The sequence below is a fragment of the Equus caballus genome, chromosome 8, assembly GCF_041296265.1.
Source record: "Equus caballus isolate H_3958 breed thoroughbred chromosome 8, TB-T2T, whole genome shotgun sequence".
Classification (NCBI taxonomy): domain Eukaryota; kingdom Metazoa; phylum Chordata; class Mammalia; order Perissodactyla; family Equidae; genus Equus; species Equus caballus.
This window is the reverse complement of record NC_091691.1, coordinates 56772750-56795996: the sequence shown is the minus strand read 5'-3', so window position 1 is coordinate 56795996 and position 23247 is coordinate 56772750. Positions and strand designations below refer to the sequence as shown.

The 23247-nt window shown below is 41.5% G+C and overlaps 1 protein-coding gene and 1 long non-coding RNA gene across 11 annotated transcripts in view; one reads left to right on the top strand and one right to left on the bottom strand.

Annotated features, from left to right (window-relative positions):
- Positions 1 to 8601, top strand: part of CHST9 (carbohydrate sulfotransferase 9) — a 250381-nt gene extending 241780 nt beyond the window's left edge. For all 8 annotated transcript variants that reach the window (XM_023647597.2, XM_070275596.1, XM_023647598.2 and 5 more), the window contains one exon: positions 6949 to 8601. In XM_023647597.2, the coding sequence (XP_023503365.1) occupies positions 6949 to 8034 (1086 nt within the window). In that variant the 3' untranslated portion in view covers positions 8035 to 8601. The remainder of the gene's footprint in view (positions 1 to 6948) is intronic.
- The window catches only part of LOC111774724 (uncharacterized), a 253232-nt gene continuing 230734 nt past the window's right edge, over positions 750 to 23247 (bottom strand). Inside the window, exons 3-4 of one of the 3 annotated variants that reach the window (XR_011441457.1) lie at positions 21224 to 21298; positions 750 to 7319 (exon numbers count right to left, since the gene is read on the bottom strand). This is a non-coding gene — a long non-coding RNA (uncharacterized lncRNA). The remainder of the gene's footprint in view (positions 7320 to 21223; positions 21299 to 23247) is intronic. The other 2 variants (XR_011441458.1, XR_002809889.2) reach the window with 2 other exon arrangements.

The following is a 23247-nucleotide window of genomic DNA, read 5'->3' as shown; positions in this document are numbered from 1 at the left end:
TTTCTTGTAGAACTGGTTTCTTAGTGATAAACTCCTTTAATTTTGGCTTGTCTGGGAAGCTCTTTATCTCTCCTTCCATTCTGAATGACAGCCTTGATGGATAGAGGTTTTTTCCTTTTAGCACTTCAAATATGTTGTGCCATTCTCTTCTCACCTGTAGGGTCTCCGCTGAGAAGTCTGCTGACAGCCTGATGGGCTTCCCTTTATATGTCACTTGTGGCCTTTCTCTTGCTGCTTTTAGGATTCTCTCTTTGTCTTTAATTTTAGACATTTTGATTATAATATGTCTTGGTGTGGGCCTCTTTGGGCTTCTCTTGTTTGGAGCTCTCTGTGCTTCCTGAACTTCGACATCTGTTTCCTTCCTCAGGTGAGGAAAATTTTCCTCTATTATTTTGACAAATAAATTTTCTGCCCCTTTGTCTCTCTCTTCTCCTTCTGGGACCCCTATAATCCGAATGTTAGCACGCTTGATATTGTCCCAGAGTTCCCTTACACTGTTCTCATTCTGTCTAATTCTTTTTTCTCTTTTCTGTTCTGCTTGGGTGATTTCCTCTAGTCTTTCATCTAGCTCACTGATCCGATCTTCTGCTTCCTCTACTCTTCTATTGAGTCCCTCTAGTGAATTTCTCATTTCAAGTATTGTATTCTTCATTTCTGATTGGTTCTTTTTTATATCTTCCAATTCTTTGCTGATGTGCTCACTGTGTTCATCCATTCTTCTCTGCATATCTGTGAGCATTCTCATTATATTTTGTTTGAATTCCTTGTCAAGGAGGTTGCTAGTTTCTGTTTCCCTTAGTTCTTTTTCTGGTGTTTTGTAGTGTTCCTTTGCTTGGAAAGTATTCCTTTGCCTCCTCATTATGCCTCTTTCTCTGTGCTATTTTCTTTGTACTAGGTGAGTCGGCTATGTCTCCTGATCTTGGAGAAGTGGCCTTATGTATGAGATGCCTTATGAGGCCCAGCAGTATGCTTCCCTCTCGTCACCAGACCATAAGAACCAGGAATGACCCCTTTGTGGGCTACTTGTGTTCTTCTGCTGTGGCAGGGTTGCTCCCACTGCAGGTACCCAGGGAGTGTGATCTTTCCTTCCCTGGCCAGCTGGTTGTAAATCCGGTTTGGAGGGGCCTCAGCACTGTTGGCTACAAAGTCTATTAGCACACTCTTATTGCAAGTGTCCTCTTAATTGGGTTGGTACCCAGTGTAGCTGGTTGCTAGGCTCAGGGGCATACAGTTGTGATAGGCCTGAGGCCAACAAGGCTGATGTCAGTTCTCTTAGGAGTGCAGCTGAGTGGCGCTAGCCCTCGGCATGGAGGCACTCAGTTGTTTCAGGCTTTGGAAGGTGGGGCTGATCCTTTTTGTGGCTATTTGTGAAGCACAAGTCTTCTGCCACTGATAAGCCTCACCCCTCTTTGGACCACATGCACTGTCAACACAGTCCTGGTCTGTGCACACTTCTCAACCCCCTGGAGCGTACCCCACCGTGACACTGCAGAGGCCCCCACCTCTGCCCCAGTGCCCCCCACAGTTCACCTTGTCCTCATGCATGCCCTGCCCCACAGAGGCAGACACCCTTGCCTGCCTGTAGAGGATCAAGGCATTCAGTCAATGCAGGCTGAAAAGTAGCCTGAGGGCTTGCTGTTAGGTGGGGCCAGTCCCTAGGGCGGGTTGCCTGCCCTGGCTGAACTGGATTAAATCTGTGCTCTAGTGGGTGTGGCAGACCCCTGGGCTAACAGCCCAAGGGATGCACCTCAATGGCCCCCACCAGTGTCGGTATCAGCACGCCTGGACCAGCTCAGGACAATGGCCCCCACCAATGTCTCAGTCTCAGGAGAGGATCCTCCTCTCACCAAGATGTCCCCAGAGCCCACCAGGTGAGTCTCGTTTCACCAAAGGACAGTCAGCCTTCTCTCTGGTGATTTTAGGTTGCTGCAATGAGTGAGTTTGTGCGTGGGCCCTTTAAGACCTGGATCTTTTCGGCTTTCGGCTGATAGCTTTTCTGGGGTGTCCTCACTGCAGTTAATAGCCAGCAAAGCCAGACAGTAAGACACCCCTCTCAGTTCGGCTGAGTCCGAAGGATGGTTATAGCAGTATTGCCCCCGCTCCGGACCTCACTCCTCCAGGGAGGGCTTGTACCTTAGGCTGGCTCCCGCCTGGCCAGCTGAGAAGCTCCGCTGTTCCCAAAGGTGGCTTTTTCCTCTCCGGCCGGAGTTACTGCCTCTTGTGCTTTCGTCAGGACTGTCCCTTGTTGTGGGGGTTCTTTTTATCCAGTTTTCAATCCAGGGTGATTCTTCCTAAAGTTGTTGTAACCTGGTTGTGTTCGTGGGAGGAGGCGAGTTCAACGTCTGCTCACAGCGCCATCTTGACGAGAACTCCCCAGCCGAGGGATCTGGACTTTAGTTTGTGTATAGTTGAGCCAGTCCCAAATTTTAAGGGATGAAAAGTAAAATGTTTTAGGAAGACTAATTTGGTAATAATTTTCAGGGATACTAATTAGGAGGATACTAAAGAATAGCCAATTAAGAGAGAAGAAGTAAAAAAGAAAAGATTTCTTAAAAAGACATTATGAGATGCAAATTAACCAATTTACTTTCTGATTGTTAAGGCATCTCTCTGATTTTGTGAGTGGGTGACCAGAATGTAATAGAACCATTTCAGAAATAGAAAAGTGCGGGAGGAGCCACTTTTGGGAGGAATGGGATAAGTTTGGCTTTATATACCTTTTGCTTTGGGAACAATCAGAACAGAGGAAGATGTAAGGGTTTACTCTCTTTTTAATTGTTGTTGTTGTTGTTGTTATCACTATGATGATGGTGGTGGAACTTCATTGGTTTAAGCTTCAAATTTAAAATACCATTAACCTCAATTTTAGTCATCCAAGCCCCTCAGTCATGCCTGAAGGAAATGGGGTGGGGGTGGGAGGAGGGAGCGTGTCATCACATCCTATTAATAGTTTTTATAAGGTGAGTGATGATGAAGTGGTTGCTGGGAGGAGATCTAGTGGCCATCCAACAAGAAGCCTCATGAGGTGTCATTACTTAGAATTAACCCTTTGCCCATATCTTGATTTGGTCAGAGCTGAGGAAACTGACAAGTACTAATTAAACTAATGGGAGTTTAAAGTCTAACTTATGAGCAATGAACCTTTCCCTCATGCAGTGGTCTCCCTAGCCAAACTAGTCATTAGGAAGTGGCCTGGGGAACATGGACTTCCAGTGAAGGGAGGTGGACAAATGTGAGTGTATTTCGTCTGGTCCATGTGAGGGCTGATGACATCCTTGCCTACTCCACAGTATTTGTCTCTGCTGACTGAAAAATTCACATCCACCATATTTGGTGTCTTTCTGTCCTTGGTGGTATGAGATGAATTCTCATTTTTCTTCACTTTCCTTTTCTATGCTTTAGTTCAGTGGTTCACAAATAGCATTACTGCCTATGGAGGGCCCAGAGAGCTTGTTTAAATTAGAGTCAGGAACCCCAACCCCCGAGATTCTGTGTAGACATGTCCACTGTGAGGCCTAGGCATCCAGATTTCTGGCAAGCCTCCAGGGGTTCCGAGGCAGCAGTGAGTGACTTTGAACCAATCTGATTTGGCAGGCAGATAAGGCTCCGAGCCTGCCATACCTACTTTAGCATGAGCAGCTCTACTTTGTGCCTATTTTATTTGTTTTCTCTCCTGCCAAAGATTTGTTTGAATACAGATTTTCAGCTTCTTAACAAGAACTGGTAGACTATTTATCTAAGTTAACCTTCACCTTTTGATTAACACTGTTTTTCTTTGACAAGGTCATAAAACAATTCTTTGGAAACCCATCCTTAAGTTATAATCACATGTTCTCATTCAGCAATTATTTATGGATCATCTCTGTGTGCCAGGCTCTGTGCTAGGTACCAGAGATCAAACAGAGAACAAGAAAGATAAGGCGTCTGCAGTCATAGTCTAGTGCAAGAGACGGGGAATGGGCAAAAAAAGACAATGTGGAAGTCAATAAAATCATTCCACATTGTGATAAGTGCTATGAGGAAAATAAGCAGGGGTCTGTGGGAGAGACTCTCCGAGGGGACCATAATTTAGACAAGGCAGACAGGGACCAGAGGTGACTTTCTAAGAGCTAAAAGAAGAAGAACCAGGCCTGTTGGATGCTAAGAGCTTAGATAACATGATGAAAAGTGGCCAAAGAATTGCAAAACTGGAACTACTAATGAGCTGGAGGGTTAGATGATGGTGGTCGCAGAGACGGTGATGGCCGTGCAGGCTCCAGCAATGCAAAGGTCTATGCGAAATAGAGAACACGTCTGTTAAAGGTGAGGTGGTCAAGGAAACGAGAGTTTATTGGGTGTCAGAGTCACTACACATAATGACAAGAGTGGGGATGGAGAAGCAAAGTCAGAGCTAGGAGCTAAGTCTTCAGTGCATAGAGCGGAAAGATTAGTAGTAAAGGCAGATGACCATGTGAGGGGGAGGAAGGGAGCTCAGCAGGACACTTGGGCTTCACAGAAGCAGGAGGCTTTGCTGGGGGAAGTGTCCTGGAAGCAGCAGTGGAAGTAGCATCCTGTCTTCTGAGCTGAGAGACAAGCAGTTCGAGGAAGTGAACTTTCATCTACTTGAGAAAGTGCAAGGGAAGCGGAGTCTTGGGGGCCAGCCAGGTTTCATTTAGAGAAAGTCATGGGAAACAAACATTCCAGAAGTCCCTGAAGATTAAAGGGGAATTTGATGACCACAAGCAAAAGTTCCAGAGGGCACAGGAGAAGGCACTTTTTGTTTTTGTTAGTGGGGCGGGGAGAGAACTAATTAGGGCATATGTAGAGACACACAAATTACAGTCTGCCTAGTAGTGGACAACCGGGGAACCTTGAAAGTCACTAGGTCACTGGAGCAAAATACCATTACTCCTGCTACTATTAAAACAATAATAATAGCAATTATTATTTATAGTTGTAGTAATAGAAGAAGTAGTAGTAGAAATATAGTGGCAGTTTTATGTCAAACCTGTGTGAAGTACTTCCCATGCTGTCTACCAGTAACTCCGTAATCTTTCAAATCTCAAGTCAAATTTTATATTATCTGTGAAAACTTTCTGCATGACAAGTCATTGATCAGAGTAAAGGGAGATTCAGAGCTTTGAAGTCATCCTGGCAGTCTCTGAGAAGACAGCAGACAAGAGCTTTTAGAGTTGAAACCCCAAAGAGATGGCTCAACAGTATGGAGGATTTGGGCAGCGGTTTTATGGGGCTGCACAAGCTGGTGTTGCTCATATAATCTTGCCCTAGAAAGAGGCACCCTCCTTAAAGCTCAGCTAGTAAAAGGACCATGATGCCTGGAGTGGCTCCCATCCACCATGCTTCATTCCTCTGCTCTTTTGCTCAACTTGGTAGAAAATTCCTAATCAATCTTGAAGACCTAATTCCATTCATTCATTCATTCACTCATTTTTGCAAATATCTGAGAGCAATTACTATAGTCTATAGACCATTCTAGATACAGGGTACAATGATAAATATAACTATATCTTTTTCTATATCTACATCTATATCTATATTATCTGTCTCTCCACATAGACTCATCTCCTCTAGGAAACTTTCCTCACCATTCCCTCCAACTCTAGGCTGGTGGCCCATGTATTACTCCTGCAGCTCATCATTTATTCATTAATTTTTCCAATAACATGCTGATATGTATATGTATATGTATGTATATATATGAATATCTCCAGTCCAATATTCTCCTTAACCGTCCTTTTCAAGTCTAAGTGAGATCATGTTACTTCTCTGCTCAGAACCCTGCAAAGGCTCCCCAGTTCACCTAGAGTAAAGCTAAAGTCGTTACAATTTTTGTCCTATCGGAGGATGCCACCTTGTAAATCCTGTTTTCCGTGTCTTCCTTTACCCAGTCACTGTGAGAGTTGTAGGAAGGATGTGGTCAGATGAAGAGTAAAGGTAGATGGGCTGATTGATCCCGCTGACTAGAGAACTAAATTCTCATTCTACTTTTGTTGCAATTTTATATATCAGGACATCTAGTAGACTTTTCTGGATTCCTTAGTCATTCTTCGCTTGGGAAAGAGAGAAGTTCTCATACATGGATGAAAAATTGTATGCTAGTATGATTACAGTCATTAAATTATTCTAATAAATGAACTTAGAAAAGCAAAACATTTTCCAAGGGAAAAAAATATATCACTTTTTGCAAGTGCTTGAAAAACAGAAGCGATCATCAGGATTTTATAATCAGCCTTGCTACGATTTTAAGTTGTAATTTATGACTTTGAACTGTTCTGTGCTTCACAAAATTGTCCCACAAACAACAAAATTTTAATCAGAAAAAAGTTACATTTTGTATTTACATTCAGGTACAATAACTAGATCAGTGCTTGAAGGTAACATACTCCTTAATAGCTCAGGATAACTGACCTACAGAACGATGGAGTTACATTCTATTGCATTACAGGCGAAACTAAGATGAAAATTCAGGGCCCTTTCTTTCCGTCTTATGGATACTTCTTTTTTTGTAGTTTGAAAGGTTATATAATTGATAACCATAGATGCAAAGATAGTACAAAGACAATAACAAACTTACTATGATCATAGATTCAAATTAACAACTAGTAGTTTTATCCCAATAATGTCCAGATAATTTCGCATGAGAAAATCTATTAATGTAATTAATGTAACATTAAATGAATAATAACATAGAAGTAACCAAAATATATATAATATAAAATATGAAACTGGTTCAAAATGATGCATAGATACCATTTTTCATGGTAATGTTTTCTGGGAAGAAGCTTACTAGAAATGTATATTCAGCATGCTTTGCTAAACTTTTCTGGCAGCTTATATGAAATGTGCTCTCCTCTGTAGTATTTTGAAACAAAATATGTTAAGTTCCTTACCTGGTATATCCATGTTTGTGAATGTGCTGTCAACATTTCTCCTTTTCTATTTTGACAGAACACCAAGTTCCACCTACCTGAGGATCCCAAGGGAAAAAAAGAAAATCTAAACTCTGAGAGGCCTACTAGGGTCTTGACAGAGACCAGACACTCACAAAGAGAGGATCAATCTTTGGGTAAGACCACAGGGTTGCCAACAACTAAGTTGGCTGAAAAACGTCAGAGAACTAAGACCCTTTTCAAGAAGTTCAATGAAATGAATTGGCCATTGGACATTCGCCCTTTAAACAAAACTTTAGTCCAAGACAACAAATGGAAGAAAACTGATGAGACCCAAGAGAAACGCAGGTCTTTCCTTCAGGAGTTTTGCAAGAAATATGGTGGAGTGAGTCGTCCTCAGTCACATCTTTTTCATATGGTATCCAGGATCTATGTGGAAGATAAACACAAAATCTTATATTGTGAAGTACCGAAAGCTGGCTGTTCCAACTGGAAAAGAATTCTGATGGTACTAAATGGATTGGCTCCCTCTACATACAACATCTCCCATGATGCTGTTCACTATGGGAAGCATTTGAAAAAGCTAGATGGCTTTGACTTAAAAGGGATATATACTCGTTTGAATACCTACACCAAAGCTGTGTTTGTTCGTGATCCCATGGAAAGATTAGTGTCAGCATTTAGGGACAAATTTGAACACCCCAATAGTTATTACCATCCAGTATTTGGGAAGGCAATTATAAAGAAATATAGACCAAATGCCTGTGAAGAAGCATTGAATAATGGATCTGGAGTCCAATTCAAAGAATTCATCCACTATTTGCTGGATTCCCACCGTCCAGTAGGAATGGACATTCACTGGGAAAAGGTCAGCAAACTCTGCTATCCATGTTTGATCAACTATGATTTTGTAGGGAAATTTGAAACTTTGGAAGAAGATGCCAATTACTTTTTACAGCTGATTGGTGCTCCAAAAGAGCTGAAATTTCCAAACTTTAAGGATAGGCACTCTTCCGATGAAAGAACCAATGCTCAGGTCGTGAGACAATATTTAAAGGATCTGACGAGAACTGAGAGACAGTTAATCTATGACTTTTATTACTTGGACTATTTGATGTTTAATTATACAACTCCGTTTTTGTAGTTTGCATTCATTTTCTAAAACCCTATATTTACTTCATGATTATGGCCTCAAATCAGCTAACTGTAATTTTCCTATAATTCTCTGTATGAGAGAAATTTAACTAAGTGCAGTTGTCTTGATTTAATGAAGATTTTTGCCAAATAGTATGACACCAATTGGCACAAAGTTATAGGAAAATTACCTAACAGAGACATGTAAACAACTTGAGTTGCTCTAAAATGTTTGGAAAAGAGCTGCTTTTGCATTATGAATTATATTATAGAAGCAATAACCTAGCCAGCTGCTACATTCGCTAAAACAGCCTCTTGCAATGGGAGGAGAAGGGATCTAAAATAGCATGAGTATATGTCTGCATCCTGGAATTTGTTGTCTAAAATGCATGGATATATTTTTAGCGGTCTGTGGCATATTAATCAAACATTGGATACTTTTCTGACACCCTGGAAATCGTTTTACCAACTATAGTGATAAATCAATTTTGAAATGATATTTTGGACCTGGGCATTTTGCTTTAGATTGGAAGGCATTATGTGATTTAGAATATGAAAATATAGCAGAAAAACCAGATGAGGCTATGGCTTTTTATATTCAACAGCCAATAAAAAATGCACAACATGCTAAGATCAAAGCAACAGAAGCAACCTTCCTCTTCCAGAAAAACTTAAGGGAATTGATTCTGCTTTCTTTTGAGCCCTCTATGCAGAGACCAAATGAACACCACTGCTAAAGGTCTTCGCTTCTGAAGCAGGCAGTTGAGAAGTTTAACCCTCATCAGATATAAATGTGCTCCTAATTCTGCTTTAATTGGGCAGGGGGGAAATTGTTTCAGGATGGAATAATCATCAAAAACAAAAGTTACCACTCTGAATATAGACCTCAAACAATAGCAAAGTCTTATAAGAATATTATTTGAATCAAAGCATCATGTGCATAGCTTTATATGTGGAATATTCTCTAAGAATAGCTTATTTTCAGTCTAATTATTCAGCTTGGGAATGACTTTTTAAAAACTAAGATACCACTTCAAAGATACATTATGTTCTAGAGAATAAACTTAACAAGAGCCCCTAGAAATGTTTTTTAATAGGCTCATGCATAAACAAATTAAGTATTTTCTTTTTAAGTTTAAATATTCTTTACTAACAGAGTCAAATACCATTGCATTCCAATATTAAATCCAAGTCTTTGGAAAATAGGACCATGTGTCACGCCTATGAAAAGTTGTAATGTATTTTAGAGACTTTCCAAGGGACCCTACATTAGAAGACGCATTTGGATAGGAACTTAATTTAATTGGTCGACTGTTACCCTGAGTTAAGCAAACCACTGTTTCAATGCATTTCGTGAACATGGTCCACTTCTTAAACTATCATTTTTTTTTCTTGTCAGTAAATATTCGGCAATGTCTTTCAAAGAAAAGTAGGTATTAATATTGGAATATTAATAGACCAAGATAGTTAGAGCTGTACTTACTGCATTTTGATTTTCCATTTCATGGCTGAGTATCCATGAATTGCTTCTCTCTTGACACACGCCTGCCCCGTCCCAGCTGTGTCTCCCAAGGAGTGGCTCTATACTGGGCTTTCAGATCATAAGCATTAAACCCTCGAAACCACCTTTTACTCTTTTTCCACCCCATTTATTCTTGCCTCTAGACCATACACTTAAGCTGTGCTCTCTGTTTTTAAGGAGTTTTACTCTAGAGTAATCTAAATTGTATAATTTAAATTTTGCTATCCCATGTAGAATGGATTCCTCGTCACATAGAGACATTGAAATTATCTTTTTATGGAGAGAGAGAGAGAGAATAGAAAATATGCCAAGAAGCCTGAAATTTTATTCCTAAACTAAGCAAAACTAGTTTTAGATGGTCTCTGCTATAAAAGATAGAGGTAATTTTCTCAAAGTTACTCCTAAAACCATATAAGGAGCAAACAAAACAAACTTTCTTTTCATAACTTTGGAAAGAAAAAAATGGAAATAAAGGTCCTCTCTCTCTTATTAGCATTTCTAATGTACTTGAGAGGATGGTGTGTGTGTATATATATATATATATATATATATATATATATATACACACACACATATATAATACACAAATCTGTGATTGTTGGTGGCATTGACGGTAGAGAAGAGGGGTGAGAGGAAGAAAATGGTATGCAATGCTCTCTATCAAAGCTGCTCTGTCCCTTTTGCTATGTATGCTCCTTTCCTGACCCTTCCCGCCAAGCCTGATAACCATAGGTGGTCCTTCAGTCATTCTTTTCCTAAATGGACTTTCTGATGCCAGCTGACATCTTGTGTGGTTGTGCGTTCCAGAGGCCATGTGTGTTTTTATGAAGGAAGAAGACATTTTCTTTATGCACCTACTCTTCCTTTTAAATGACTTCTTTTCACGTTAAAACCAAAGAAGCCAGGCATCATCCTGGATTCCTTGTGACTTTAAGTACTTCTTCCATTTATCTCCCCTGAATTGTTCTGCTTTGAGACCAGCTTACATTCACCTTTGTCATTTCTGCCTGTGTGTAAACCCCACGTTGTGAGCATCTCTGCTCCTTTGGACAGCCATAATTTCTTGGGTCTAGTCCCCTAATGGCAAGTGACCAAATATAGACTCATCTTCCAGATGTCCAATGTTCCCATTTTAACATTAGCATGCTTTAGGTGTAATTATAAGTTCTCTAATTAAACCCTGAGGATCTTCTTTTCATAGGCAGCAGTAATACACTGGGCAGGCTCCTTCACTCTGTTGTTCTCCTATCTGGAATAACTATTAAGAGCAGCAAGTTGGCAATTAAATTCAAAACCAGTTATTTAACCTGGTAAACTACCTATGGATATGCATTATTGATGTGATCGTGCCCAGAAGCTGCCGCAAAGTTCGATGGAAATCTATGTACAGGAGACCCAACTTTCTGATTTTCTCACATGTATTTGGAAATGTGGGGCCACTTTCTAAATTCTTCAACTTCATGGTCTATAAAATATTATCTAGCAATTCAAGAATTACTTGGACACCACTGATAACTAGAAAGAGGAAAAAAGACTTTTACACTTTATTCATGAATAATTATTCTTCAAAAAGGTATTATCTTCTAAAGTATATTGTGTTTAGCTGAAGGGAATATATAAGCAAATGCAGAGAATTTTGACAATTAGAGTTCCCTTTGAAAAGATCAGTTGCAGAACTAGTAGAACTTGGAATTAGTCAGTTGGGATGACAATGAACATCTCCCTACTGTGAATTCTCATTTGCCCTCTTCGGGCATCTTTAGGCTCTAGGTCTTGGTGTTATACCACTACCAGACTCTATTCTTAGAATATTATCAACTTAAATATTTACTTTATTTTTCTTTCTTGCTTCTTCTTCTTCTTCTTATTTTTTTTTTTTTTTTTGCTGAGGAAGATTCACCCTGAGCTAACATATGTTTCCAGTCTTCCTCTTTTGCTCGAGGAAGATTAGCCCTGAGCTAACATCTGTGCCAGTCTTCCTCTATTTTGTATGTGGGTCACCACCACAGTTGGGCTGACAAGAGGTGTAGGTCAGGCTAGGATCTGAACCCACAAACCCAAGCCCCCAAAACGGAGCACGGCAAACTTAAACACTATGCCACAGGACCAGCCCCAACTTAAATATTTACTTTTGCTTTCTATTACCTATGTGCAGAACAGCTAAGGGCAAAAAATATGTATTAGCATCTTGAAACTTTTTTGATACGAATATGGATATATAAACACGTGTGTGTGTTTAGCTAGTTAGCTATCTAGCTAGTTAATTATCTCATTTCAAATTAGCTTACCCCTTTATTCCTGCTGAGTTAAACTGACAGATTCAAAGATTTTGTAAGAAATGAGGCTTCCTTCTTCCTCCTTTTTTTCAATTCCCAGTCAATCATGGGACACAATGTTTTTAAAAGAGAAAAAAGTCCCTGGAACAAATTTAACCTAACAAAAACAAAATATCATTTTGACAAGAAAGTCCAGACAGCTACAGGAGTGGGCAAGGTCAAGGGGAACAGAGTCCAAGAAGGAGGGAATCAGCCAATTTTCCACACACAGGCACTCGATGGCTGCTGAAGACCATCATAGCTCAGCAAGCCAGCCAGAGTGACAGCTCCGTAGCTACCTAAGCGACTAAGCAGTGGTACATGGTCTTTTTTTCCTGAGTCCGCACCCCAGTGTAGTTGTTAGAGAACCCTAAACAGACTCAGGAAGACTATATAGAAAAGAATAGAGGAGCAAGTTGACTTAAACCAACTGAAAAACACCATGAAAAACATCAGGATAAATAAGTGTGCAGCTAGGAGAGGGTAGACTTCTCCCAGGCCCGCGGGACCCTCTACCTGAGGAAGGCCCAGGCTGAGGAGATCAGCGCAAGGTGTTGCCTCGCATCAGTTAGTTCTCAGAAGGCCTGCTCAGTCCCTTAGTCCTTTACCAAGAGCATATCCTTCCAGGCATATTCACATCCATTTACGCAATCATTTTTTCCCATTGCTAAGCCTCTGCTCAAGTCTTAACTCTATCTGAAATACTCTCCTCTATCTCTGGACATCTGTTTCATGTTCACTCACCAAGGAATCTCTTTAAATTATTTGATTTGGAGTCTCATCACTTCATGAGCTCTCTGATCAATGGAAAAAGGCAAAATGATTTTCCTCCGATGTCACGTGTGTCAGACTCTTCTCTTACTAACAAAGATGCAGGCATTCCTCGGGCCGGCCCCATGGCCCAGTGGTTAAATTCACGGGCTCCACTTCGGCGCTCCAGGGTTTCGCCAGTTTGGATCCTGGGCGCAGACATGGCACCGCTCATCAGGCCATGCTGAGGTTGGGTCCCACCTGGCAGAGCCAGAGGCACTCACAACTAGAATATACAACTACGTACTGGGGGGGCTTTGGGGAAAAGAAGAAAAAAAAAGACTGGCAACAGATGTTAGCTCAGGTGCCAATCTTAAAAAAAGAAAAATGCAGGCATTCCTTTCATTAATTTATTTGTTCATTTGCGATATCCCTTTTCATATGAATACAAAATCTCTGTCATCATTGGAATATGTCTGAGGTCTTCCAAGACGAAAGGTACTGTGTCTGTTTCATTTACTTTGCGTCTTTTCTGGCAAAGCACTGCTTGGAAAGAAAGAGTTACTTTAATAAATGTTTTGGACGATGTAGTTTAAATGTTCGACTGAAGCTTCTCTTGGTGTCTAATATGTCTATTTCTGCCTCATCACTTTCAGGCTTCTATAGGATCAGTGGTTCTAAAGAGAAGGTGCTAGGGCAGGGCAATTGCGGGAGGTGAGCTAAGCCATGTGCCTTTCCTATACTAATAGTCACACCTTAACCTAAAGCACAGCTGTGTTCTAAGGTGACATATTTGTTTATTAAGTTCTTGGAGGAAATGTTGAAAAAATGCATGATTCTGGTCAATATGAGAGCCATTTACTGAGCATCTTCTAGGTAACAGACACTGGAAAAATACTTTACATACATTGACTTAATGACATGAAGAGTGTGTCTAATCCTTTTCCAAAAAAAGTAGAAGTTGGGTATTACTCCACCCATCATTTTATGAATGAGAAAACTGAGAGTCAGAGAGGTTTAGTGAATAGTGACAGGGCCAGCTTCCTGCCTGGGTCTCTCTTGCTCCAAAGCTGAGACCACACGACAGCCTATGGGCCACATCTGGCCACAGATATGTTTGGGTTGGCCTACAGTGCATTATATTTCCTATTTAAATTAGTTGCCAACATTTTAAACTTGGAACTCTCTCGTCAATGGTAGGGAATTTCTGTGATCCTGCATCCTACATGCCCACCTGAAAATAGTTGGGCAGAATCGAGGCCAGCCCCTTTAAAGAAGAGATCTCTCGTCGTTCATGCTCTCCATCTAGCCGTCATCCCTCATTTACCTTACCTGGCTGGCCCCGAAGTGTCCCACTTTTCAACCCCTGTTCTGAAGTGTGTGCTCTTTCACCCACTAAGCTTCCAAAGGAAAAGCAATTCCTGAACCTTTTCTTGGACCATATTTGTGTTGTGCAAGCCGTGCGGTTGACATATTCTGGGTTTCCTTATCCTCAATCAAAATGCTACTTGTCCTTTCGTCTTCTACCCAATGGGATCGCCAAACAATATTTCATTGTTTAAGGAAGTCTCTTTTGACCAACAACAAAGTTGTTGGGAGAAATCCAGTACCTCTCTTTGGCATCCTTCTGTCTTAGCCACTGGGCCCCCCTGGCAACAACATTCCTTCCCATCCTCTTCAGCAGAGATGAGTCATTCTCCCATGCCCTTGGAACCTCAATGCCTAGGGACAGAAAGTGGTTCCCACTGACACATCCAGACTGCTATTCCATAACTTTCCTTCAAAGACTCCTCCTGTTTCGAAGGTGTACCTGCCCTTCCTCAACTCCAAAAATTGCCTGTTTCCCAGCTTCTTCTGAGGATTTCCCTATGTGGCTACCTTATTCCTGCTGTTATCCTGGGTGACTTTAGCATTCCCAGCAACATTCTACTATCTTTGCTCCTTACTTCTCTATCCTCCTGCTTCTCCCACTTGAACACTTGGAGAGCTGGAAAAAACAGAAACACAACCACGGGAAGCGATAACCATGACTCATTCCCCAAAAAGCAGAAAACCTGTGACAAACTACATATTACTTTCTTTTATGCATTCATTTCCTCAAAATACTTCCAAAGTTTAGAAAATGTTCTTCAGAAATATTATGAACTCAAATGTACTCAGAATGCTACAGTATCTACTAACTAACTTAAAATGACAATATTATTAGAATGACTATAATTATCCTTAGGAAAAAATAAACCCTGATTTAGTTTATCAGTTCCTCAAAAAATAGTACATGGACTGCCTGTTTCAGAGTTTCCCAAATTTTTGTTAAAAATAGATTCCTGTGCCCCACCCAAGAGGTGCTGAATCAGAATCTCTGAACCCCACTTGAAAATTTTCTTTTTTAACACTCTCCTGGGATGAGTCTTAAATACCGCAAAGTTTGAGCATCATTTATGTGTGTGTGATTGTTTTTAAATCCTGGTCGGTTATAGGTGACAATAAAGTCTGCTGATTTCATTCCATTACTTTGTTGAAAAGTTAAAGACTCTCAGCTCAGAGAAGGGTGGTAGGGTGTTGGTACCAAAGTCTTCCATGGGACTGTGACCAGTACTAAAGCATAATCTTGGCTCTGAGGTCTGCCAACTGCAAGAAGTGGAGCTGAAATGATGAAGTGAGTTATGGGGACAGCGCTGGGCACTGCCCAAACTTTTTGAAAGCTTTCAGGAGGAAATGGGGAAATGGAAACTTTCTCTTTTAGAAACACAGAAGACAAATGTGGACTGAAGGCAATTTTGGCAACTCAACTTCACACTGAACTAAGTAAAGACAGGATGAGTTTCTCCAATAAAAACAAAAAGCCATTTTCAAATTGACCTAAGATGATTGAAAATGGAAAATGTTTGCTATTTGAGTTATTAGTTTGAAAGCAAGTGCCCCAGGAAATATTTTGCAATTTAACTTAAATGGTAAAGATGCACATTTTCTTGGACTTCATTAAGGAATTTGTCTCTCCTTGCCTTTCTATTAGGTTGAACCATATGACATTACCAACATTTGACCATCTCTGATGTACAAACCCAGCCTTTTCTTATGATTCCTGCTGCCTACCCAATTCTGGGCTCATTAGCATTCACTTGGCCTATTAGAAATGGCCGCTGAAAAGAAGCCCTAGCCCTCATCATTCTTCTCTTTTTTCTCTTTCTTTTTCCCTCTTTTTTTTTTCCTTTTTGGTTTTTAATTGTGGTAAAATACACATAACATAAAATTTACTGTCTCAACCATTTTTAAGTGACATTAAGTAGTTCCACATTGTCATGCGACCATCACTATCATCCATTTCCAGAACTCTTTTCATCTTATAAAACTGAAACTCCACACCCATTAAACAATAACTCCCTTTCCCTTTCCCCCAGCCCCTGGCAGCCAGCATTCTACTTTCAGACTCTCTGAATTTGACTACTCTAGGTATCTCATATAAGTGGAATCATACAAGACTTGTCCTTTTGTGACTGCTAATGTCCTCAAGGTTCATCCATGTTGTAGATGTATCGGAATTTCCTTCTTTTCTAAAGGTGAATAACATTCTCTTGTGTGTATAACTCCTCCCTTTAATCCACTCCACACACATTGAAAATAAACTTCCTACAGCATCATTCTGCTCCCAGTTTCTCATTGCCTGGCTTCAGGGCCCCCAACAATATAAAAGTATAACCCTTACTCAATATCTCCAAATAACTGCATCACGCTCATTATCATCCAGCCAAATTGAACTATTACATTGTTTGAAAAGACCCTTGCCTTTCCTGTATTTTGTTCCTTACATTTGCAATACCTGAAGTGTCCATTTCTCCTCTCTAACGATCTCTTCATGTGGGCCCTCCAACATGATACTGCGCCCCCAATCCCCCCACTCCCACCACATCCCCTTCTCTTCTCCCCCACCACCCCTCACTCAGCTCGATTCACCCACTAGGCCTGGGGAATCTCTTCCATTCTCCTTGCTTTAACTCAACCCATAAGCTGATGATTCCAAAATCTCTTTCTCCAGCCCACACCTCTGTCATGGACTTTGACACAGATTTCCTACTTCCTGCTGGACCTCTTCACTTGAATGTCTCATTGGCACTTCCAACTCAACATGACTAAAGTTGAACTCATCGTCTAACCTCTAAACTTGCTTTCTCCTTATTTGATGGCATCACCATCCATCTCCACTGTCTCCTATGTCAGGAACCGAGGAATCAAGCAGACTTCTCTCTGTGCTGGTTCCCCACAGCCATAGGAAAGACCATTAAGTTCATCACCTACATTTTTCTCAAGTTTCGCCTCTCCTCCCATCCATTCTGCTGCTCTCCTGGTTCCAACCCTCACCCTCCCTTGCCTGCAACACTGCAATCAATACTTTCTGTGCTCCCACTCTTGTTCCCCTCAATGCCACCCTCCATACTGCCGCCATTGAAATTACTCTGCAAATTAAACCCAAGCCTGGCATTTCTCCACTTAAAGTTCCTTAGTGGCTCCAATCATCCAATTCTGCTTCCTGACATAGGATCCACTCTACATACCTACACACTTTGAAAATAAACCTCCTTCAGTGTACTCATGCAATGTCTCCATGATCCCAATCCTTCTCCAATCACGTTTTCTGCCAATTCCTGCCTCCCTGTCTACTCTCCAACAACCTAGAATAACCATGATCCCCTGACATCGGGTAGTTTCCTGCCTCCTGGGCTTTTACCCATGCTATCCCCTCTGCTGGAGCACCCACTGACCACTCATTCACCTCCCTGGTACCCATTAATCCCTAAACTCAGCTCAGGGAGGCATTCCTCGCCTCTGCCTTGGCTCTGATGAGATGCCCTGCTCTGAGCATCCATGTGATACTGGGAAGCAGTATACTGGGGTGGTTAAGAGCCTGGGCTTGTCATCAGTAAGAACTGGGTTTGAATTTTATATCTTCAACTTTCAAACTTTGGAACCTCTTCAATTTATTTAACTTCCCTGAGTGCTAGTTTTCTCATCTCAGAAATGAGGATAGCAATACCTACCTTGTAAGGTTATTGTGAGAATGAAATGGAAAAATGTGTGTAAAGTGTTTAATAAGTACTCAATAAATTATAACTATTGTTATTATCCCATTAGAGCCTGTGTGTATCTCTATCTTTGCACCTATAGAATTCTAATTATTTATGTATGTATTTGTCTCCCCCAGTAGACTGAATTTCTTGTCTTGTTCATCTTTGTAACCCCAGAGAAGGCACTCATTAAGTATTTGTTGAAGAAATGAATGCAGGAACGAATCCCACACATCCTCCCGTGTTCACATAGCACTGTGTCCTTCCCTTAAGGCACGTTCTGACTTGGATCATAACAATAAGAAAATGTGGCTTAACTTTTCTGTTAGATTTTAAGTTACCTGAGGGCAGAAACTATGTCTTGCTCAATAAATGTACATCTAATTGAATTTCAGACTTTCAAGTGTTGCTTCCTTTTAATAAGATAATGGTTTAAAATAGTGGGCTTCCTAACCACAACATAGAAACAAATAAACTAAAAAGCCATTACGTCGTTCATCTTCAGCCCCTTTCTCTCTATCAGCTCTTCACCTTGACGGGTTGAACATGCATCTCCTCAGATAAGCCACGCTGTTCCCTGCCTTGGAGCCCTTCTGAGGGCAGCTCCCTGAGCTGGGAACACTGTGGGCCAATCTAATACTTCATTAGTCTTCAGAAAATCCTTTCCTGACCCCGAGACCAGGTTCAGTCATTTGCAGTTACTTTTCCAAAGTTACATGTTCCCAATGGAAAAGGAGACCATTCTCTGTGTCAGGGAAAGTCTCTGTCACATTTCTTGCTTTTTCCTCAGCACTGAGCATGTAGCAAACTCATGTTGCTCACTCAACAAACTCGTGTGATCGACTGAATAAACAAAGCTCTGGCTTTTAGGCTTTCCTTTACACAAGACATTGGTAACTGCTAGATTGAAAGGATTACAGAGTTACTTTATGACTAACTTCTTAAAGACTGCATTATAGGTGATAGAAGGAAAGGCAGAAGTATGGATTTGTTCTATAATGGAAAAGACTAGGAAAAATTAAAGGTGACTTCTATGTTGACCAAAAGCGCTAACTGACCTGATTTCACTTGGGAGTAATGTTGTGGTGAAACTCTTCCAAAAATTGGAATGGGCAAGAGAGGGGCTGGAGAAAACTTTGTCAGCTCACACCACTGGGTGGTGGGTCCATCCAATCCCAAAGTTCCATCTTGCTGAATTCCTGACAAGCTGTATTCATTTCTGGTAGGGACTTTGTAGAACAGGTGTCATTCCCGTTTCTGTAGCCTTCCAGGCATTTCTTGCGGGTAGTGACTTTGCCGTGCTTCTTCACCTGTGTAATCTGCCAAGCCTGTGAGCCTCCCCACAAAACTTAATGAGGCTCAACATGACTAATACTTTGGCCTTGTGGCAATAGACAAATCCACAAATCTCCACTAATGCCAGTGATCTTATAAAGTCTATACAATCAGCCTTTATGTTCTTATTTTCCATTTATCCGCTGGCAAAGGTAACTACTTATTATTGTTTAATCTGGGTATTTCAGAGCCCCCTATTTGGTCTCGTAAGTGGGCCTTCCTAGGTACCCTACATAAGGCAGCTTTGGGAAGAACATTGACCCAAATGGTCCCTCTGTCATAAGGATCAATCTACTATGCAGTGGCCCCATTGAGCAAGGCCAGTACATCAGCTGCAACATGAGACTATCTTGGTGGTGGCCAGGACAGATTCTCGGAAATCACTGCTATGCCCTTTCCCAGTGCCACCATGCCTGTGTCTGTCCCTGGCCTACTGACTGTCAGATTCATTTCTCATCCTTCCTTGCTTTACGTCAAAGGTCACTTGTAGGCTGCTGCATTTCCCAGGACCCTGAGTCAAGTGGCTCTGGCTGCGTTCAGACAGTGAAAGGGATTAGCTGGAAGTTGGAGGTTAAGGAAGGGAGGAGCTTGTGCATTTTTCCTCCTCTCTCTTCTTTGGATGATGTCTGATAGCAGCTGCAGGTCCTCCATGGCTCCAGACGTCCCACTGAGAAAACCCAGTGTCAAAGCATGTGTGATCTGTACATGGAGGAGAGTTAATGCCCCAGGAGGTCAACTTTTGATCAATGGAAATGTGACCATGTGCATATATTATTCCCCTTTCTCTCCTCAATAGACAGTACTGAGATGTTATTTCTGTATTCTTTTCAACGTTCCCACAGCTAATGGCAACCAGCTATATATTACATCCTTGCACTGGACGTCCCCCCTTCCCTGATTCACTCCACTGACCCTCACTTCTGCTCACTGGGATTGTACTACCTGATATAGGACTAACATGTAAGACCCCTGCCTCAGATAGTGTTTTCTGGGGAACTTGGGTGGATTCATTTCCCAGGGCTGTGATAACAAAGTATCAGAAACTAGATGGTTTAAAACAACTGATATTTATTCTCTCACAGCTCAGGAAGACAGAAGTCTGAAATCAAGGCTGTAGGGTTGGTTACTTCTGGAGACTCTGAAGGAGAATTTGCCCCATGCCTCTCTCCTAGCTTCTGGTGGTTGCCAGCAATCCTTGGCATTTCTTGGTTTGCAGCTTCATCACTCCAATCTCTGCATCTGTCATTACATGGTGTTCTTCTCTGTGTGCCTCAGTGTCTCTTCACATGGTCTTGTAAGGACACCAGGCGTTGGATTTAGGGCCCACCCTAACCCAGTATGACCTCATCTTAACAACTAATTACATCTTCAAAGACCCTATTTCCAACTAAGCTCACCTTCCACGGGTCGAAGTGGACATGAATTTTAGGAGGACACTGTTCAACCCAGCACAATGGGCTATAATATTTGGAGACAAGAGTGAGGTAATGGTGATTCCTAGGAAGCAGTGGCATTACAGTTACTAAAGCTTTTACCTGTGGTTAGTTAGTGGTTAGATAAGGTTTATGTGGAAGGTGAGTCATTGAAATACGCAGTGTCCGGATAATGATAATTATAAGGGTTGTGGAGTGAACTGGCTTCTTTTAACAGCATTTGAAACCTTGAAGAAAGAAAATGATAGGCTCAGGGTGGCCTACTGCCAACTCAAGGTAAACTCTCAGAGCCAGAGACCTTACGACAGTTTTGAAGTAGATTCTCAACTCTTGAAGCAGTAAGACAGATTATGCTGAAAACTCAGGCCAGAGATCAAACAGCAATGATGGCAGAGCTGAATACATAGCTCACCAGTTCCTGTATGTCAATGCCGAGGCCCTGAATGGAAGAGAGTGGGACACTAAGATCTGTCTGGGGTTCTTTAGATGGAAGGGTTTGAGAATCTTAAACAGAAGCAGCCCCATTCTCCTTTCTAGAGGAGAACAATCACACCTTCCATGAAGACCACAGAAAAACATACCAGAGGCAGGTATAAGGCAATGCTTGTTTTCCTCAAGATCTTCCATCACCACCCCTCTTTACTTCCAAGTTTATAATCAAGGTTAGCACAGCCCAACAGAGGAAGTTCTGGAATAAAAAAGTTTGTATTCCCAAAGCATTGTAGGACCTCACCAATAGGTCTCAGCAGGAATGAGGGGAACACATGTGACATGGGATACTTACCTGGGCTGTTCCGGCAAGGAGCTAATCCTGATAGTTGGTTGGGCTGGCTCCTTGAATCTCAGATATGATGATAGCCTACAGAAAATGAAATGGAGATGCCAGAACTTTTTGCACAGTACTGAAGAAGGGGTGAAACGTTTCAGAATATTCAGATTTTAGAGTGAAATTCATATGTAAAACCCTGATACTATGATACTGGACTATGATAACCAGTATGGATCACAGAACACTCTCTTCCCTAAGACAATACGGAGTGCACTAGTGAATGGACAGCAGCATTTTTGAGAAGCTCAAAAATATTTCTGTAGGGCAGGATTGACAGTTGAAGATACTATGAAATACCTGAACTCTATAATATCACTGGAGAAGATGGGGTTTTGGAATGGTAGAAGCCAGAGTTGCACTTGGCTTTCTAAGACAAAGTAGATATGATTACCATAATGGGAAAGAAGGCTGGACTAGTAATCAGGGGCTTGATCTGCAGGGATCTATGGCAATGGTTAATAGATTATTTGTATCTAAGGGTGAGACAGCTGGCCAGCTGACCAGGAAGTTGCTCAATTTGTGTAATCAGAAAATTTGAGCACAAAAGAGCAGATGGGGAAATCATTTGCCTCAGTGGAAAATCATGGATGTCCGTGCAGTTTCTAGATCTATTCTGGTTTATAGACAGAGCCCCTTGGTTGATGAGAATATTATATTCCCTTGAGGAAGGACCTTGAAAAACTCCTGCAAGAATATGTAGATACAAATAATCCACAATCAATCCATAAATAAAAATTTGGAGTGAGTTTATTTAATGAGCCAGTTCTTAGGAGTATAGCCCAGGGGGCTTCCTTCCCCAAGGAAGGAAGGGCACCAAAGAAGAGGAGTGTACAGAGTGATTATATACCATCTTGAAATAAAGAGCATACATCACATATGACAGGAATATTCCTTTTACTAATGTCACAAGATGCTTAGCTGGCACAGCACATCAGTGATCACAGGGTGAACCCAGCAGGTTGGTAGTTAATCTCTAGTTTCCAGGAAGAGATGCTTATCCTTAAAGAAATGCCCAAATGAGAGGAAGCTACATCCTTATCTTTTTTGAGGAAGATTAGCCCTGAGCTAACACCTGCCACCAAAGCTCCTCTTTTTGCTGAGGAGAACTGGCCCTGAGCTAAGATCTGTGCCCATCCTCCCCTACTTTATACGTGGGATGCCTGCCACAGCATGGTCAACAAGCAGTGCTTTGGTCTGCACCCGGGATCCAAATCATTGAATCCCGAGCCGCCGAACCAGAACACGTGAACTTAACAACTGCACCACTGGGTCGGCCCCCATCCCTATCTTTAAGGGCATCATTCTTGTCTTTGGGACACTGTAAGTGTTTAAAGCAGATGTACAATGCATGCTCAATAGGCCACATCAGGTCCTTTTGGAAAAACAAGGTAGGGCCGAATTCGGTTTAAACCAAATGGCTTCCTCATATATTCCAACATATCCTATTACTTTTCATTTATTTATCAAATACATGGTGAATATTCCCCCAGTATTTTCAAAAATGGACTTGCCATTATTTTTTAGGGTAACAGTGCATTGGGGTAAATACCTTGATTTTTCCAGGTTTGTAAGATATGGGATCTGAACTGACATTAATACCTGGGGACCCAAAATCCATTATGATCCTCCAGTAAGAGTGGAGGCATGTGAAGAACTGGTGACAAATGAAATTCCAACATGTATCTGTTTTTCAGTGAGCCCAGTGGGTTCGCAGACCTACTCTGTGTTTATTTCCTCTGTCTCTGAGTTTGTAATTGGGATAGATAGACTTAGAAGTGGCATAATTCTCACATTGGTCCACTTAGCTGTGGAGTCAGGGCCATTATGATAGGAAAAGACAAGTGGAATCCCCTGAAATTGCTTCCAGCCCTGGCCCAGATGCTAAATCAGAAGCAATACCACATCCCAGGAGTAGTTTTAGATTAGTCCTCAAAGACTTAAAGGATGCAAGGGTGATGCTCTCCATCGCATCCACATTC